The 16135-nt window shown below is 57.4% G+C and overlaps 2 protein-coding genes across 8 annotated transcripts in view; both read left to right on the top strand.

Annotated features, from left to right (window-relative positions):
- TMEM185A (transmembrane protein 185A) overlaps positions 1–9370 on the top strand; it is a 33098-nt gene extending 23728 nt beyond the window's left edge. For 6 of the 7 annotated variants that reach the window (XM_064574657.1, XM_064574662.1, XM_064574656.1 and 3 more), the window contains 4 exons: positions 4027–4110; positions 7188–7364; positions 7867–7990; positions 9120–9370. In XM_064574657.1, coding sequence (XP_064430727.1) covers positions 4027–4110; positions 7188–7364; positions 7867–7990; positions 9120–9364 — 630 coding nt within the window. In that variant the 3' untranslated portion in view covers positions 9365–9370. The remainder of the gene's footprint in view (positions 1–4026; positions 4111–7187; positions 7365–7866; positions 7991–9119) is intronic. The other variant, XM_064574658.1, reaches the window with a different exon arrangement.
- A 2637-nt stretch (positions 9371–12007) lies between these two features.
- On the top strand, positions 12008–14565 carry LOC123841673 (heat shock transcription factor, X-linked-like). Its single transcript, XM_045871219.3, has 3 exons — positions 12008–12032; positions 12214–12692; positions 13856–14565. Exons 1-3 carry the CDS (start codon positions 12008–12010, stop codon positions 14054–14056), a joined length of 705 nt encoding a protein of 234 aa, XP_045727175.3. The 3' UTR covers positions 14057–14565.
- Positions 14566–16135: the final 1570 nt, after the last annotated feature.

A 16135-nucleotide genomic window follows, 5' to 3' on the forward strand; every position in this document is an offset into this window, starting at 1 on the left:
CTCAACCCGGCCACTTGTCTGCAAGGCCCCTCTGGCTGCTTTCCAGGGGGACGAACACTTCTTGAGGGAGCACAATTCGGAAAAAGATGTCTGAAAGATGCCTTGGGTGACAGTCCTGAGAGCAAGGTTGGGAAGCACAGAGACCCTCCTCGCCCCCGGGCAACCTGGTACCTGTCAGGCCTCTGCATGGTGCTCCTCCCCGCTGCAGGCAGACCCTCACCCCTTCCGGTTCCTCCGGGCATTTGCTCCTATGTCCATCCACGCTCTGTCTGGTAACACTGGGCTCTCGCATCTGAAAGAGAAAGCAAAACGACAGCAGCAAAAGCTTCTCAGTCCTCTGTCTGGCTCTTGTGCCTTTCTCTTCGTCCACAGAAAGGCTCCCTCCAGCAGAGCCCTTCTGACCCCTGGCTCCCCGCTCAGCTCCCCCACTCCCAGGACACTGGCCAGATCCAGTGGGCCCTTCCAGTCCTTTTTTTCTGACCACCAGGCCCGCTGTGGCTCCTGACACTCCTGGGCCTTTGGCTAGACTGGCCCCCTCTGCTTTGGCTCCTTTGTTGCTGCTGAGGATTCTAGGCTTGGGCATTTTCTGTCCTCACTGTGCGTACTTGTGAGCCACACTGCGGATGATCTTGCTTCCTTTCTGTCTCCACTGCCACTTCCATGCTGTTGCCTCCTGAATTTACGTGGTCGGACTCAGGTTTTGATGCCAGCTCCGGACTCCTTTTCCAGCGTCGCCTGACTCCGTGTCTCTGTGCTGGTCAAGGCACCATTTCCACCCGCTGCTTTGCGTGGTTTCGCTACTACCTGCACAGGCGGAGCCAAACCAGGCTTCAGAAACCATTTGCAGGGGCGCCTGGGTGGCTCAGTCGGTTAAGCGACTGCCTTCGGCTCAGGTCATGATCCTGGAGTCCCGGGATCGAGTCCCGCATCGGGCTCCCTGCTCGGCGGGGAGCCTGCTTCTCCCTCTGACCCTCCCCCCTCTCATGCTCGCTCTATCTCATTCTCTCTCTCAAATAAATAAAATCTTAAAAAAAAAAAAAAAAAAAAAAAACATTTGCAAAGGCTTACATAAACCAGAATCACTGAGGTCACACATTCCAGGTAGTCCCTGTTTGGCTCAACATTTCTCGGTGGGGGAGGGACATGGGCCGGTGGCCTTCTGGATAGGAAATGCTTTGTCGAGCAGGACCGTCTTACGCACTGCGGGACGCCTCTGCCTGACCTCCGCCCACTAAATGCTGGTGGAGGGGCTCTCCCCATAAGTGCGTGAGAGACCCAGGGGCGCCCCTGCACCGTTCCCAGCCTCTTCCTAGGGCAGGGGCCGTGGCGCCCAGGTCGAAAAGCACCGAGAGAGCCATCTAAATGTAGCCGGATAGCGACTAAGGAGGAAGTTTAAGATACATGTAAAAATTTGGAACTTTGTTTCTTAGAAAGTAAAAGTATATACAAGGGCCCGGATTACACTGGGCACGAAACCATATTTTCCTAATGTGGAATTACAAAAACTAAGTCGTTCATGTAGTCACACTGGGTGTTCCTACCTAGGGGAAGAAGCGCCATGCCCGGAGTCGAGCTCCCTCTTGGTGCTTGTGTCCCAGGAGGAGGAGTACTATGTTTGCTAGGGGGTGCCTGGGGATAGGCTTGCACAGAGACATGAAGGAAGAGTGGGGTTTGCCAGGGCGCCCTGTGCAGGTGGGGTAGGGGATGATATTTTCCAGGCAGAGGGACTCACACACACAAAGGCGTAGAGGCAGGAGAAAATCTGTCATGCTGAGTGAACTCTGGTGACCGCAATGTGACTGAAGCACGGTTTTGCAAGATGCAAAGACTTCTGGAGATGGATGTTGGTGACAGTCGCACAACAGTATGAATGTACTTAGTGCCGCTGCTGAGCTATACAGCTAAAGATGGTTAAGACGGGAAGTTTTCTGTTGTGTGTATTTTACCACAATAAAAAAAAAATTGCCTGGAGCATGAAGTGGAAAGAGAGTGGTGGGAGTTGGGGGAAGGGAAGGCTGTAGAGAGGAACTGGGCCACGTAGGGGCCAGATCCTCAGTCCTCAGGCATGTGCTGAGCTGCTGCAGGCCGCCATAGTGAACTCCCAGGGCACCGTGGGAGAGTGGACATTTTTGAGGGAAAAGCGATGATACCCACCAGCTGCGGGGATACCTCCAAGTAGTTTACAGTTTTATGATTAGGTCACCCTACATTAGTTTTGACGATATTGGAGAAGAAGCTGGGTTGTTGGCAGTTGCCGCGAGGAGAAGGTCGTGCTGTGCGAAACTCTGTGTGGAGAACAGCTAATGAGGATGGCGGGTGCGGCGCCCAACAGGCACGCACGACCTCATGGGAATTAGTCGTGGTTATTTAGGAGTGAAGTAAAAATCATATTTTTCTTTTGATTTATGGGAGTTACTATTTTTTTTTAGATGGCTACTTAGGACAGAAATATACTAAGTTTAGATCTAATTACTTAACCCAGTGGAACTGTTAAGGATTTCTTTCAGCCCAGAGGCCTCGGAAAGAATTGCTCCCTCACAAAATGCCCTGCGAACGAGAACTCTGGGGAAGCTCTGGGCCAGATCAGACGGCTTCCCGTGATTTTCATTTTGTAGGCAGTGGCAAGCCACGGAAGAGTAGCGAGTGCTGCCACCAGAAGGAAGACGGCCTGGCGGGCATTTGGGAGCAGAGAGCCTTCCAGACTGGAGGCTGGGAGGCTAGTCAGGGGGCTGTTGGAGGCATTGGGGGTGGTGGCTGGTGAAGAGAGAAAGGCCTGATGAGACAGTAGTCGTCGGGCTGGTGGAGAGGACAGGGCGCAGTGACGGAGCATGCAGGAGTGGGAAAGGAGGAGATGGTGCTTGCTGGTGGTGTGGCTTGGGTCCTTGGGTCACTGGGCCGCCGCGGCGCCTTACAGCAAGGGAGGGCGGACGGGGTGAAGGTGTGAGGGGCTAATGGACTCAGTCTGGGACTGGCTCTGGCTGAGGCACCCCTGGGAGAGCCGGGTCTGGGCCACAGCAGGAAGGCTGAGTCAGAGACAGAGCCGGGTGGAACAGCCAGCAGGAGGCCACCCAAGCTGGGGCTGGGTAGACAGCAGGGCGAGCGAGGGGAAGCCTGTGTGTTCGTGTCCGTGTCTCTCCAGTGCGGACAGAAGACCAAGTTGAAGGCTCTGGGGGGCATCAGGGTTCAAGGAGAGGAGGAGACTGAAAAGGAGCTGCAAGAGCACCAGGAGGAGGGCGAGACTGTGCCGGGCTCCTGGAAAGAGATGCCACACAGATGCCCCGTAGGATGATCTGACACAGGTGGTCTGATGCCGTAGAGGTTACTGACGACCTTGACGGAGCAGTTGCCAGTGGTCGGGGCTGGAGGCCGGATCGCAGTGCTGGGAGCTCGGAATGGGGAGGCCACGGGCTGGAGCGTTCACGCTGTCTCACTGAGCTGGATGGTAACAAAGTGCTAGGCCTGGGAGCGGATGCTGGCTCCAGGGAGGGAGGGGCTCATTTGGTCTTGGGGCTCTTTTGTGTTTAATGGGAATGAGTTGAACTTGTGTCTGTGCTTCTGGGAGGGATCAGTGGAACAGGAGAGGTTAACGATGCAATAAAGAATCCGTAATTGATGTCTTGATGTGACAAGGTCCTCAAGGAGCCAGAAAGGAAGAGGTGGGGAGCTGAGTCCTGGGTACAAGAAAGAAGTGCAGGTATGTTACGGGTAGGGGCAGGAAGGACGCTTGTGCTGTCTGCCGCGGATTGCCTCTACCCAGCGAGCCCGGAAACAAGGCTGTTGTTTGGTAGAGCATAAAGGGCAGGCAGCCGCTAAGCAGAGGGGCCGAGGCAGGAGACCGGCGGGCAGGTTTCTTGCTGTCGCCGCGTTGCTTCGCTCCCCGGTGCAGAAAATCAGGAGGTCCCAGTATAACTTCATCAAACTTTTCCCGTATTATAATTTGCATTGCCTTTTAGTTTGTTAACCAAATAATTGCAGTATTCAATACAACTTTTACTTTGCTTAACTGATTCTTCTCTTCATTTTTAGTTAGAAATACTGTGTTCTGTCAACATCCTGCAGTTTATATTCATTGCCTTAAGACTGGACAAGATCATCCACTGGCCCTGGCTTGTATGTAACTTTTTAAATCCTTAAATAAACTTTTCTTTTTTTAATTATAAAAGTAATTTGTGTTCCTTGTAGAAAACTTGGAAAAGACAGACAGCTTAGGTAATCGAATGATAATGACCCGTAACCCACTGGGAGAGAGCATGGCCAGTGTCCCGGGTTTCCTGTGCCGGATGTTACCGCTTCGTGAAGGCCGCTGAGCCTGTGCGGCGCACACGGTTTTGGGCGCTGCGCTCTCATCCTAACGCATCATGAGCATTTTCCCCTGGCAATAAAAGGTGTTTATAAACATAATTTTTAAAGTTTAATTGATGCAATGTTCTTCAAATGCATTTACCAAACATCCCCTTCCGAATATTGAAGTTGATACCAGTGTGATTATAAATCATGATGTAACATATATTTTTGTGCCTAAAAATCTTCCCCTGATTCTTTTCATTATTTTCTTAGGAAGGACTCCAGAGACAGTATTACTGGGCCAGAGGGTGGGAACTTGAGATTTTGGAAGACAGGCTGCACCCCCGACTTGCTTTTCAAACAAGTTGTGCCACTGGACACTCCTGCTCAGAACCTGTGGCTTCAGTTCCTGGGTGTTTGGTTGAAATTGCGTAGATGGATAGAAGGGGGTGGGAACGGGGGTGGATATGGGTACGTACACATGTCATTATATATTCATAGCAAGCTACAGATAAGCCAGTAGGACTTGGACTTCCTGCTATGCATGCCTAGAAGGCAGGTGAGAACCGACAGAGAGGAGGCACGTGGCCTCTGGGAGGTGAGGTCGTGCTGGGGTTTTGGGTCCCCACTCCCACTGCTGCTTGATGTGTCCTTTTGCACATAAGACATTTTCTGTTATGAACATGGTTTACCTTAAAAAAAAAAAAGTACCAAGTATAGCAAAAAGAGAAAATATTCATTTGGTGACAGGGAAGAAAATAAGGGAACATAGTCACCTCCATAATGAATAAAGGCAGAACTCATCGTCTCTGCCCAAAGTCTTTGATAAAACAGTCATAATACAAAATGTTCGGGTACCTGTCCTCCATCTTTAGGGTGGTATATCTGGAGAAAGGTAATTGGGTTCAGGATTTTCTGTTGTGATATGGAGGAAAGAAATCTAAGTAAGACCAACATTTTAGTATAAGGTGCAATCAGAAAAAAAAAAGATGAATTATAAATGTTTTTTGTAGGTGAGCGGAGAGGTTTTTCCAGCCCCAGTCAGCAGATGGAACAGTCTGATGGCATGCTTCTCACAGTGATCAGGAGAGACCGAGGGAAGCTGCTATGATCACTATGATCCCGGGGGGGGGGGGGGGGGGAGGAAGGTGGCTAAGTGAGCGCTGCTAAATGAGGAAGGGCCCTGGGAAGAGACCCTCCATAGATTGTACAGCAAAACCTACCATCAGAAACTCCAGGCTACTTGAGAGGATTAAAAATCACACACCAACTCAAGTCATAGTTCTAAAAACAAAATGGAAAACCGAAGAACTATCTGAAGAAAGCATAGGAGAAAATCTTTGGGAACCTGGGGTTAGATCAGGAGTCCCTATAAGTGGCACTAACAACTAACAACAAGGTCCATAAGAGCAGCTCAGAACTGAAATGAAATGAATGAAAAGACAGGCCACAGAGTAAAAGAAAATATTCGCAAAACATGTGTCCAAACGAGGACTTGGATCCAAAACATCTTAACTTTCAAAACTCAAAAAACAACCTAATTTTAAAATTGACAGAAGACTTGGAAAGACAATTCACAAAGAGGATATACATATGGCAAATAAGCACAAGGACAGGACATCATTACCCAGTAGGGAAGGGCAAATCAAGGTCAGGATGAGGTCCCAGGATACACTCATCAGAGGGCAGAGCTAAAACACGAACCGGAGCGCAGGGGAGGGTGGGGAGGGACGGCGACACTTGCACATCGCTGGTGGGGATGCCGAGTTGTAGAGGCGCTCTGACAAGCAGTTGGGCCGTTTCATGGCAAGTTCAACACGGGGTTGACATACTATTTAGCAGGGCCAATCCGGGCTATGTCCCCTAGGGGAATGGCGCTGCAGGGCTGGACAAAAACCCGTGCCTGAGTGTTGGTAGCAGCTTTATTCGGGACAGCCAAATGCGGGAAAGCACCGCAGTTTCCTTCCATGGGTGCTGGACGCACGGGCAGTGGCGCGTCCACCCTCTGGAACGCCACTTGGCAATAAAAAGAAACAGCCTGTCGTCACCCGCAGCAAGCGGGGGGGGGGAGCCTCACGACTCTGGCTTGAGGGAAGAGGGAAGAAGGCAGCCGCAGACAGCGGTGCCGTGGGGTGCTCTTGAAACAACCGAAGCGTAGCGAGAGGGAATGGGCCAGTGGGTGCCAGGCGTTGGGGTGCGGTGAGGGTATGACACCGTGAAGGACCGCACGAGGGAGTCCCGTGGGGTGAAGCAGCTGTCCTGCGTCCTGCCTGGGCATACACAGCTCTGCACATGAGTGTGTGGAAAGTCATAGACCTGTCCACCAGGGGAAAACAGTCAATTTACTGCTTGATAGCGAGACAGAGGGATGCCAGACGGATCCAAGGGCCAGTGCAGGAGGGAGGAAGACCACACAGGGGAGCCTGGGGAGGCCCGGGGGCTCCTGTGCGCCCCTGTCGGGGTGAAGCAAGCTGTGGTGCGGCGCCGCAGGCGTGGAAGCCGCCTGGGCGAGGTGGCAGGGACCGGGCGGCAGAGCCCTCTCGGCGTCCCGCGCGCGTGAGCGGAGGGCAGCATCGGGCCGGGCCGGCAAACAGCCGTGAACCGGGGGGGGGGGCTGTCAGGGCAAGGTGGGGCAAGTGGGCAGGGGGGCGCGGGCCGCCCTGTTGCCCTCGGGGCAGAGCCAGGTGCGGGCCGCGTGACGTCCTGTCTTAGCCGGGCAGCTGCCGGGCCCTCCAGCCCGAGCGCGGCCCGTGGCGGAGCGTGGCCCGGAGCGGCGGCGGCCCAGGCCATCCTCAGTGCCGCCGAGCTGGGCCGTCCTAGCTGCGGCCGTCCGCCAGGGCATGGCTAGGCCCGCCTGCAGGTGCTGGGCACAGACCCTACCGACTTCTTTCTCCTTCCTTCAGGTCGTGTGTGTCCCTCTGTGGATTCTCATGTCCTTTCTGTGCCTGGTGGTCCTCTATTACATCGTGTGGTCTGTCCTGTTCCTGCGTTCCATGGATGTGATTGCAGAACAGCGAAGGACACACATAACAATGGCACTGAGCTGGATGACCATCGTCGTGCCTCTCCTTACTTTTGAGGTAAGCTGTCGACAGCAGAACTCTTCAGGCCCTGAATCCCACCCTTCCCTGCGACGGCCCTCCGAAAGCACCGCAGAGGATGGAGGGATGGAGAGCATGATGGTAGAATTAGAGCATCCTTTCTTTTGGGGAAGGGGGCGAGCAGGGAGTCTCCGTAGCCATGATGCACCAGTGTGTGTTGATGTGTCTACATCTAGGAAGAGGGAGTTGGTGCAGAATTAGAGACTGGGCACTGTTGATGCTTTAGAACAAACACCAGCAGGAGCTTCCCGTAACAAGCCTGGTGGTGGACACTTCCCAGGTAGACAGATTTTGCTTCGTCCTAAAGAGGGATATGAGAGTTTACCTTGCGCTTCCCCCCAGAATAGAGGGTTTCTCCAGTCTCCCGTGGAGCCGACCTTCCCCCTTATGAGACCTGACAAGGGAAGGGTGGACTGATCTCAGCCATTGTCCATCCTCAGATGCTTTATCAATAGAACCTCAACTATTTCTCTTTCCTCAGATCCTGTTGGTTCACAAACTGGACGGCCACAACGCATTCTCTTGTATCCCGATATTTGTCCCTCTTTGGCTTTCCTTGATCACTCTGATGGCAACCACATTTGGACAGAAGGGAGGAAACCACTGTACGTATTCAGCACTTCAGAAGCCCTTGACCTGTGTGTGTGTGTGTGTGTGTGTGCGCGCGCGCGCGTGAGTGTGTGTGGCCCCACTCTGTGAAAGGATGAGCCTGAGGGTCCCAGTTAAGGAGGTCGCCCGAGGAAGACCTGGGGCCTTCCAAGGGAAGGGTGCGCTGTCAGCCTTGCTCTCCGCGCCCTGTACCATGACCTCCCTAATGGCGCACTCTGCCATCTGAGGTAGGGCTGAGCGTGCTAGGTCGCCTCTCAGCCCTGCTTCCCAGAGGCTCCCAAGGATTAGATCAAAATCCATGTCACCCACCAAACCCTGGGAGTGCTCTTAGGTTCTGTGTCCTCCTGGCTCTCCCCAGCGACATTGCTGACATCAGTGTGGCTTGTCAGTGGTGACCTGCTTGCCCTCTCTCCTCCCCACCTGCACGATGGCACATTTCAGTTTTGAAGTGATCTTGACAACAGTTCCTTCCTTACTAGACTGTAAGCCTCTCTGCAGGTAGCGCCGGAGCGTGCCATTCTGGAAGCCAGGAGGCGGGGCGGTGGGGGGTGGGGGTGTGCCCTGGGAGAGCCAGCACTGAGCTGACGGTCCCGGGGTACAGACAGCAAGAGCACGCCTCAGAGAAGCAGCGTTGAGGGGGCCCCGGGAGCTCAGGCTGCCTGCCGGCCTGGACCAGCGTGGCTGCCAGAGGCTGCCCGAAATCCCTTTTTTGCTTGACATGCTTGACATTCTTTGGCCTGTGTCAGCACATCCCAGCTGGGGAAGACGAGGGGACGGTGACGTAGCCTCGACGGCGCAGGTACCCGTCAGAGACGTGCCAGAGCAGTCCTAGCCGCTGGAGGCCCATCAGAGGGACCCCTCCACCCCAGCCACTGCCTGATCTCTAGCGAGGTCGCAGCACGCCCTGTGGTTGCTGCCAGTCTGGGAAGCCCACTCGCAGAGCCAGGGAGCCACAGGCCTTTCTTCTTGCCCTTGGTGGGTATCCAGGCCTCGCTCGATCTTCATTTCTAAGGCATCAGGGTGAAGCATTACGTTGTACGAATAAAACTTCATGACTGGGAAAGTAAAGTGACAAGGAGATTCAGTGGAGGCCAGTGTTTGAAAAAGTACATCCTTCTTTTTCAGGGTGGTTTGGGATTCGCAAGGATTTCTGTCAGTTTCTGCTTGAAATCTTCCCGTTTTTGAGAGAATATGGAAACATTTCCTACGACCTCCATCATGAAGATAATGAGGAAACGGAAGAAACCCCAGTTCCAGAACCTCCTAAAATTGCTCCAGTGTTTCGGAAGAAGACCAGGGTGGTTATCACCCAGAGCCCTGGTAAATACGTCCTCCCGCCTCCCAAATTAAATATTGAAATGCCAGATTAGACACCACTCCCTGGAACGGAACGCAAGCGGACCAGGACGCACGCTGTCTTCTAGCCTCCTCTGCCTCTTTGTTTACCCCACCCGGAACTGGAGCTGGAGCTGGGGCTCCGGCGACTTGCATCTCATGCCTTGTTTGCACTCAATGCCTACCAGTGACTCACCGCGACGGACGCACACGTGGCAGGGGACGGGCACGCGCAGTGTGGGCTGGGGGGTGGGTGTCAGCGGCCGTGGGCATGATGGAGGGAGCGCGCGCGACAAGGAGAGGGCGATCCCCTCCTCCAGGCGGCTGCCTCGGGAGCTGGCTGGGCTCTGGTAGGGATGGCTGACTAGGCCAGAGAAGGAACTGGTTTTCAAAGTGCTACGATTCCCATCGGAAGTGTTCTTCGGAAACGTTATCTGAAGCCAGGCTGGCCCCGCCACGCAGCTTCGAGTCCGCCGTCGGGGTGTAGTCAGGAGGAGGTGTAGCTACAGCCCGGCGCCGCGTCCGCGCCGTGCTGGCAGTGCTGACGGCGGGTGTTCCGGCCCCCCGGTGAGCCCCTTCCAACGGAGGGACTCCGTGCCTGTATAGTATTTATACGAATCTTTTAGCCTTGTAATATACCGTGTCCAATCCTAGTTCTGTACAGTATACTCTGTTAAAGTATTTTTTTACGAGCCTGTATCGGAGACGTACGTGTTCTGTTGCAGAAGTAGATGCTGCTGGCACACCTGTCGTGCCCGGGGGGTGTCACGCCTTCATGGGACATCATCATTTCCCCCTTGGAATCCTCCACACACACCGTGGCTGCCACGGCCAGAAAGCCACGGAAAGCAAGGAATGCTCGGGGCTCCCCTGCGCCGTGGGAATATCGGCTGTCAGACAACCGCCGGGCGTGACCTGAAGCCGGAAATACTGGACAAAGTGGCTGAGACTAGAAACAGCCACTGGAAGGGTGGATTTGTGAAGGTCTGAGGCGGCGTGTCTGTCCGCAACCGAAATTGTGCCGGCTGGGCCCGGGCCTTGAACTAGCAGTGCCGGGGCTCCAGGAGCTGTGGCTGGAGCCACGAGGCAGAGCGGAAGCAAGCGGACGCTCCGGGCCAAGGGCCGTTCGTTCCAGGAGGGACAAGGAGCACTGACGCTGTCACCCCGGACAAGGGGGGCACGGTTTCACGTGGGCAGCTGCTGCCATGTCCAAACCGGGCTCAACTGGTGTCCAGCACACACGAGACCCCCTGGCACGGGCTCGAGCCTGCAGTCTGGGGGAGAGGGGAACACCGGGATGGCAAAGCCTTTCCTGCTTGGTCTGTAACAGATGTAGCGCAATCCACTACTTTTGCTCCCTGCAGCTGTTCAATAAACTGGTTCCTCCTTTTCCATGGTACTGTGTGCATCTTACTTTAGATGTCGGCCAGGCCACTGGAATGCTCTCAGCCAGCATGAAAACGCCCTCCACGGGCCACCGGCGGCCGAGGCGCCCGGGGGTGGGTGAACATCTCTAATGAGTCTTTGGGCACAGCCTGAATGTACAGAGTGTGGAGGGAAAGACGGACACCCTGGAGACTCGCCCAGCGGCTGGGGAACACCCTGCCAACACCGCGACAGCTTAGGAGCCTTCCGAGAGGATTCTCGAGGCCCAAGCCAGTCTAAACCCGCAATGGGCATTTTAGCGGTCCCGGGGCATCGCCCGGTGACACCAGCGGCTGAGTAGGGCTTCCGGTTACATAAATTACCCTGTGATTTCTGTCTGGCCGGCCCTGGCCGTGCCTGCATTTTACCGGGCACTCAACGCAGGCGGCGTTTCAGCCCACGGTTTGTACCGGCTGGGGGTGGACTGAGGCCCTGCAGGGAGCCAAAGGCCACAGACTCGCAGACAAAATAGCCTCAAGCTTGGAGGCATTTCTGCTTCATGGATCTCTGGAAGATCATCGAGTTCCATGCCCAGAATGGAGTTGGGGGGTGGTGCTTTGGGGGAGGTGGCCCTGCACGTGGGGAGAATGTGCTAGAGAGGCTTCTCTGCAAGGCCGCCTCTTACTGATGCTCCCAGCCCCACAGCCCAAAGAAGGATGGCGGAGCTCAAGCCCTGGGCACCGAGCAGGGCAGGTGTCCCTGCCGTGGTCGGTCAAGGAAAGGACAGTAAGCCAGTGTGGGGCCAGCGGCTCCTGGCCTGTCCCAGCGGGGCCAGGAGTCAGCCTGGGAGGCGGCGGCGGGCTGGGGAGGGGGCCGCCTGCAGGCTGACGAGAGGCAAGGAAGGAGAAGGCCTCCTCCCACTCCTCCTCCTCCTCCTCCTCCTCCTCCTCCTCCTCCTCCTCCTCCTCCTCCTCCTCTTCGCTCTGCAAGGGGGCGGTGGGACACCTGGCTAACGCAGTCCCCTAAGCAGCAGTCGGCCACGTGGCCTCTGGGGACCCAGGGCGTGGGTGAACTAGGGGGGTCTCCGGGGAGGACCTCAGCGCCCTGGCTGGGACAATGCTAAAAGGACCACATGGCCCGCACCCTTGACCGGGGACGGCCCCCCACGTCCGCCCCCTCCCCCGGGCCTTTGCTCCGGGCTTGAAAGCGTGCATCTTGTTCGGGGCTCTCGAGGCCCACGGGCTCAGAGAATGACCTCTGACCTCCTTTAGGCGGCCCGTCAGGGTGGGGCAGCCGGGCCCCCGGGGAGAGGGATGCAGGACGCAAAGACGGCTTGGGGTTTGCCCCGAATGTTTGGCGTCTTGTTTTAACGTGCAGGCGAGCGTCCGCTGTCCCGGTGAAGGACCGTGAGTGACCAGAATGTTGGCGTGCTGACAGGTCACTCGCGTGGCTGGCCCTTTATCAGGTCACCGGCTGGCTGTGTTGTGAGGTCAGCCCCAAGTAACGCGCCGCCGCTGAGTACGGCCAGCGAGGAGGATAGTTGCTCCTCCAGCCGCCCCTGCCGCCACGCTGGCCCAGCCGGTGTCAGCTGGAGACCCTGGCTTCAGGCTGCTGCCCGAGGAAAACGCTTTCCGAGCCTTGCCCCAAGAGCCTCTGTTCAAAAGGCCACGCACCAGCCGGGACGCCCTGCCCGTGGGGGCAGGCCATCTCCTCTGCCTGCCCTTCCCCAAGAGGCTGTGGAAAATCGTCAACAGCGACCAGTTTGCATCCATTTGGTGGGACAACAATGGCACTTGTATGGGCATCACCGAGAAGCTGTCTCAGAAGGAGATCTTGGAGAGGGATGGCCCCAACGAAGTGTCTGAAACGGGCTGTATGAAGAGTTTCGTCCGCCAGCTCAACCTCTATGGATTCGGCAAACTGCGCCAGGACGTTCACACATCCGTGAGCCTCACCCACTTTCTCACTGGAGGGGCACCTGTCCACGTCCTGAGCAAGGTAACGGTGGGCGCCCCCGCCCCTGCGGGGGGCATGGGCCGCCAGGCTCCCGGGTGCTGTGGGCGGGTGGGCGGGAGCCCCAGGACTGCCTCTTGGGAGTCGGGCGCCCCGAGTCCGCCGCCTCTGGGCGCTGGTGACAGCGACTGAGACTGAACGTGGGGAGAGTGCTCAGGATGGGGCCGTGCGTGTCGGGGTGCTTCCTTCAAGGACACCTGTGCTGTAGCCCATGCTGACCGGAGCTGACACTGGGGGGGGGGGGGCGGGGAAGGCGCACGGGGAACGGGTAAGAGAATGGGTCCTAAGAGTTCTCCTCACAAGGAAGAAAGGGTCTTTTCCTTTTTTCCTTCCTTTCTTCTGCCCCCCCCTTTCCTATTTCTTTGTCTTTGCTTCTTTTGGTGGGGTATCTCTGTGAGGTGCTGGGCATCAGCTAAACTTGCCGTGGTCATCGCTTCACAGCACATGTAAGAGAAGGCATTGTTCTGTCCACCCCCAGCGGAGGGCTGCCTGTGCGGCCCAGCCCTTTAAGCCCAGGAAACAGGGGATCCTCCTGCCCTGCCGCTGGGGGCGGGAGCCCCGCGTCAGCAGGGGCTGTGTGTGCGCACGCGTGACCCCGCGGCTCTAAGCCGTCCCCGGAGGCGGGAAGGCGGGCCCCTTTTGGTGAACCAGCGGTGTCCCCTGGTCGTCTGGGGGCCGTGCTAGCCCCAAAGCGCTTTGGGAAGCCTGTCGAGGGCTGAAGGAAGGGGCGTGCTTCCCCAGCTCAGCGGGCCCCTGGAGGCCCAGAGCCAGGGGCTCCCACCCCGGGGGTGGGGGGGCAGTGCGGGGGTGGCGCGCGATTCTGCGGCCAGCCAACGTGGGCTCCGAAAGCCGCCGCATCTCCTGCCCCGTCTGCAAACTCCACGCCCCCCCTTCTTCGGACTCGGACGCTGACCCCCGCTGGCCACTTGTAGTCCTTGCCCACGGGTGACGTGGGAGTCCTCAGCGAGCGAGCGTTGAGGGTGCAGAAGCTAGTGCGCAGCTTCCTGTTGGGACTGTGACCTTCTCGCAAGAGGCCTTGGGGCCGACCGCTGGGTGAGGCCACGGAGGGGCCTCGATCGTGGTTGCCGCTTGCCATCAACTCTGTTGTGATGGGGACTTTCTTTTCCTCTTTACAGTTTGCACCCCAGTTACAGTTCTACAGGAGCCCCTTCTTTCAGAGAGACTGCCCGCACCTGCTGGTGAGGATGAAGAGGAGAGTGGGCGTTAAATCCACGTCAAGGCAGATGGAGAGCGAGCCCGAAGCCCCGGCGTCCCCCCGGCAGCACCTAGAGCCAGCCCGCGACCAGAGGGAGTCCTGTCCTCTGCTGGGGACCAGCGAGAGCCGCTGAGCAGCCGACAACGGGGCAGCCCCACTGCCCGGGGCAGAAGCCAGTCGGCCCCTCCAGCCACGCTCGGGGCGGCGGCCAGGCCCACCCTGACAGAGTCGGCCCCAGGGTGCCCAGGCGCCCGTCACCCTCGCGGCTGATGTGGCCGCGTCTGCGGCGTTCCCCTGGGTCTGTCTCCCCTGCCTTCCGTGCAGATGCACCCTTGCAGGCTGCTGCTGGGCCTGGCCGCCGGGCCCCCCGTGCTGCTCCCCGAGCCCACCACGCAGCTCCCCGGGGCTGGGCTGCTGCCCGTGTGCCACCCCTGGGCGCCCAGCGTGGCTGCTGCGCCCGCCGCCCCCGGGACTGTGATTCCTCATCCCCCAAACCCCTTCCACTGCTGTCCGGACTGCCGCTGTTCCCCCGAATACCTGCCACCTACCGACGGGTCCCCCGAGTACCCCCACTGCGCACACTACAGCAGCTAGGGGCGGTCTTGTCGTCGGGTAACAGGCAGGCCAATAAAATGTTTCAGAAAGGGAGCCCTTTTCTGATGACCCCCAGAGCTCGTGGCCTCCGCGATGACCCCCGGTGCTCGTGGCCTCCGTGATGGCTCTTTCCCAGCAGCTGGCTAGCCCTCCGCTCGCTTTCTGCCGGCGTGGTGAAGAGTGAAGCACAACGCCCCTCCCGGCAGAACGCAGGGGCCCAGGAGACCTCCGGTCGGGCCCCTCGGAGGTTCCGCATCCCGTCGTTAACAAGGCTCTTTATGGCGCTTGACGGGTACCAGAACCGAGCATCGGTGGCCTGGCGAGCATGATGGCGATGTTTTCCCGGTCATACAGGCACGTTTCCCTGTCGTGCTGGGGTCCTTGTGTGACAGGACCTTCACTTTACCCACAAGAAGAGGTCCAGGCTCACCTCGTAAGAGGGCTAAAAGGGGCCCTGACCGTTCTCCAGCGCCCAGATGAGGGTGGGGACAGTTGCCGCCAGGGTCCTACAGGTTTTCGGTACGGAGGGGGCTCGCTGGGGTCTGGACCACAGGATTTATGGTTGGCTCGCCTGCAGGTACAGGAGCTGGTGACACTTCCCCTTTTCCTTCCCATTCCTTCTCTTCCTCTTTGGAACTAAACACATCGAGCGTGCCACACTTCGACTTGGGAAGAAGCAACCTTTGGGTGCTGGGGTGTCCAGCGTGCACAGAATACACGCTGTCCTCGCCGAGCCTCTTGTAAAGAGCGATTGTCTCAAGGAGCACTGGCATTCGGGCATCCGTGCTCTCACCGTAGCAATAATGGGGCATGGACAACGCAAGAAGGGCTCTGAAGCCAGGCGGAGGGAAAAGCAGCCATCCACCAGAACAAGAGACACAGCTCTCCTCCACTCTCCACCGGACAGCGGGTAGGGGGGCCCCGTGAGAAGGGGGAGAGCCCACAAGAGAATGAGCACATGGCGACGGAGGAACAGGGGCACCCGTCACCCCGAGGCTAGCGCTCAGGTGACCGTCGCCAAATCTAGCCTGTCCCAGCCTGCTCCCTGATGAACTGACGCTCACAAATGGGTCCTCCTCCCCTTTCAAAGCGTCATCAATCTGGGAACTCCTGAGCTCTTGGGAGCTGCCTTTGCTGTTTTCCCTCTGTATCCCGGACTTCCGTATGCCTCCCGATCCCGAAGCCCAGACTGTTTGGACCAGCACTCTCCTATAGACTTAAACCCGTGCGAAACTTGCTGACGTCAGCAAATCTCTACAGAAAGCGGCCACTGTGCCCATCTGGCACCTCCACTGTCCGCTCTTCATAAAGGGCGTGTGGCCGTACGTACAAAGCCTAGACTGCGTGATGTCAGGGGCAGACCCGTCCCACACTTCCTTCACACCACGCAGTCACGTCTGCATGTCGACCCTAATGCTGCTGATGGCAACGGGCTGGCCCCGAGCCCTCCTGGGCCGGGCCAGCAGGCAGCACTTGGAGCTACCCACAGGAGCACCAGGAGGGAACTGAGCGTGAAAGGCTTCCCATGGGCTGGGCCCAAACGGCCAAAGAAAGTCTTGGGAACAACTGGTGCTCGAGAGAACAGGGGAGGGGCCGTGCAGGCCCAGAGCACTGCAGC

This window comes from Mirounga angustirostris, unplaced genomic scaffold, assembly GCF_029215605.1.
Source record: "Mirounga angustirostris isolate CCGP_5_RB_7025 unplaced genomic scaffold, mMirAng1.0.hap1 SCAF_11, whole genome shotgun sequence".
In the NCBI taxonomy this organism is placed as follows: Eukaryota; Metazoa; Chordata; class Mammalia; order Carnivora; family Phocidae; genus Mirounga; species Mirounga angustirostris.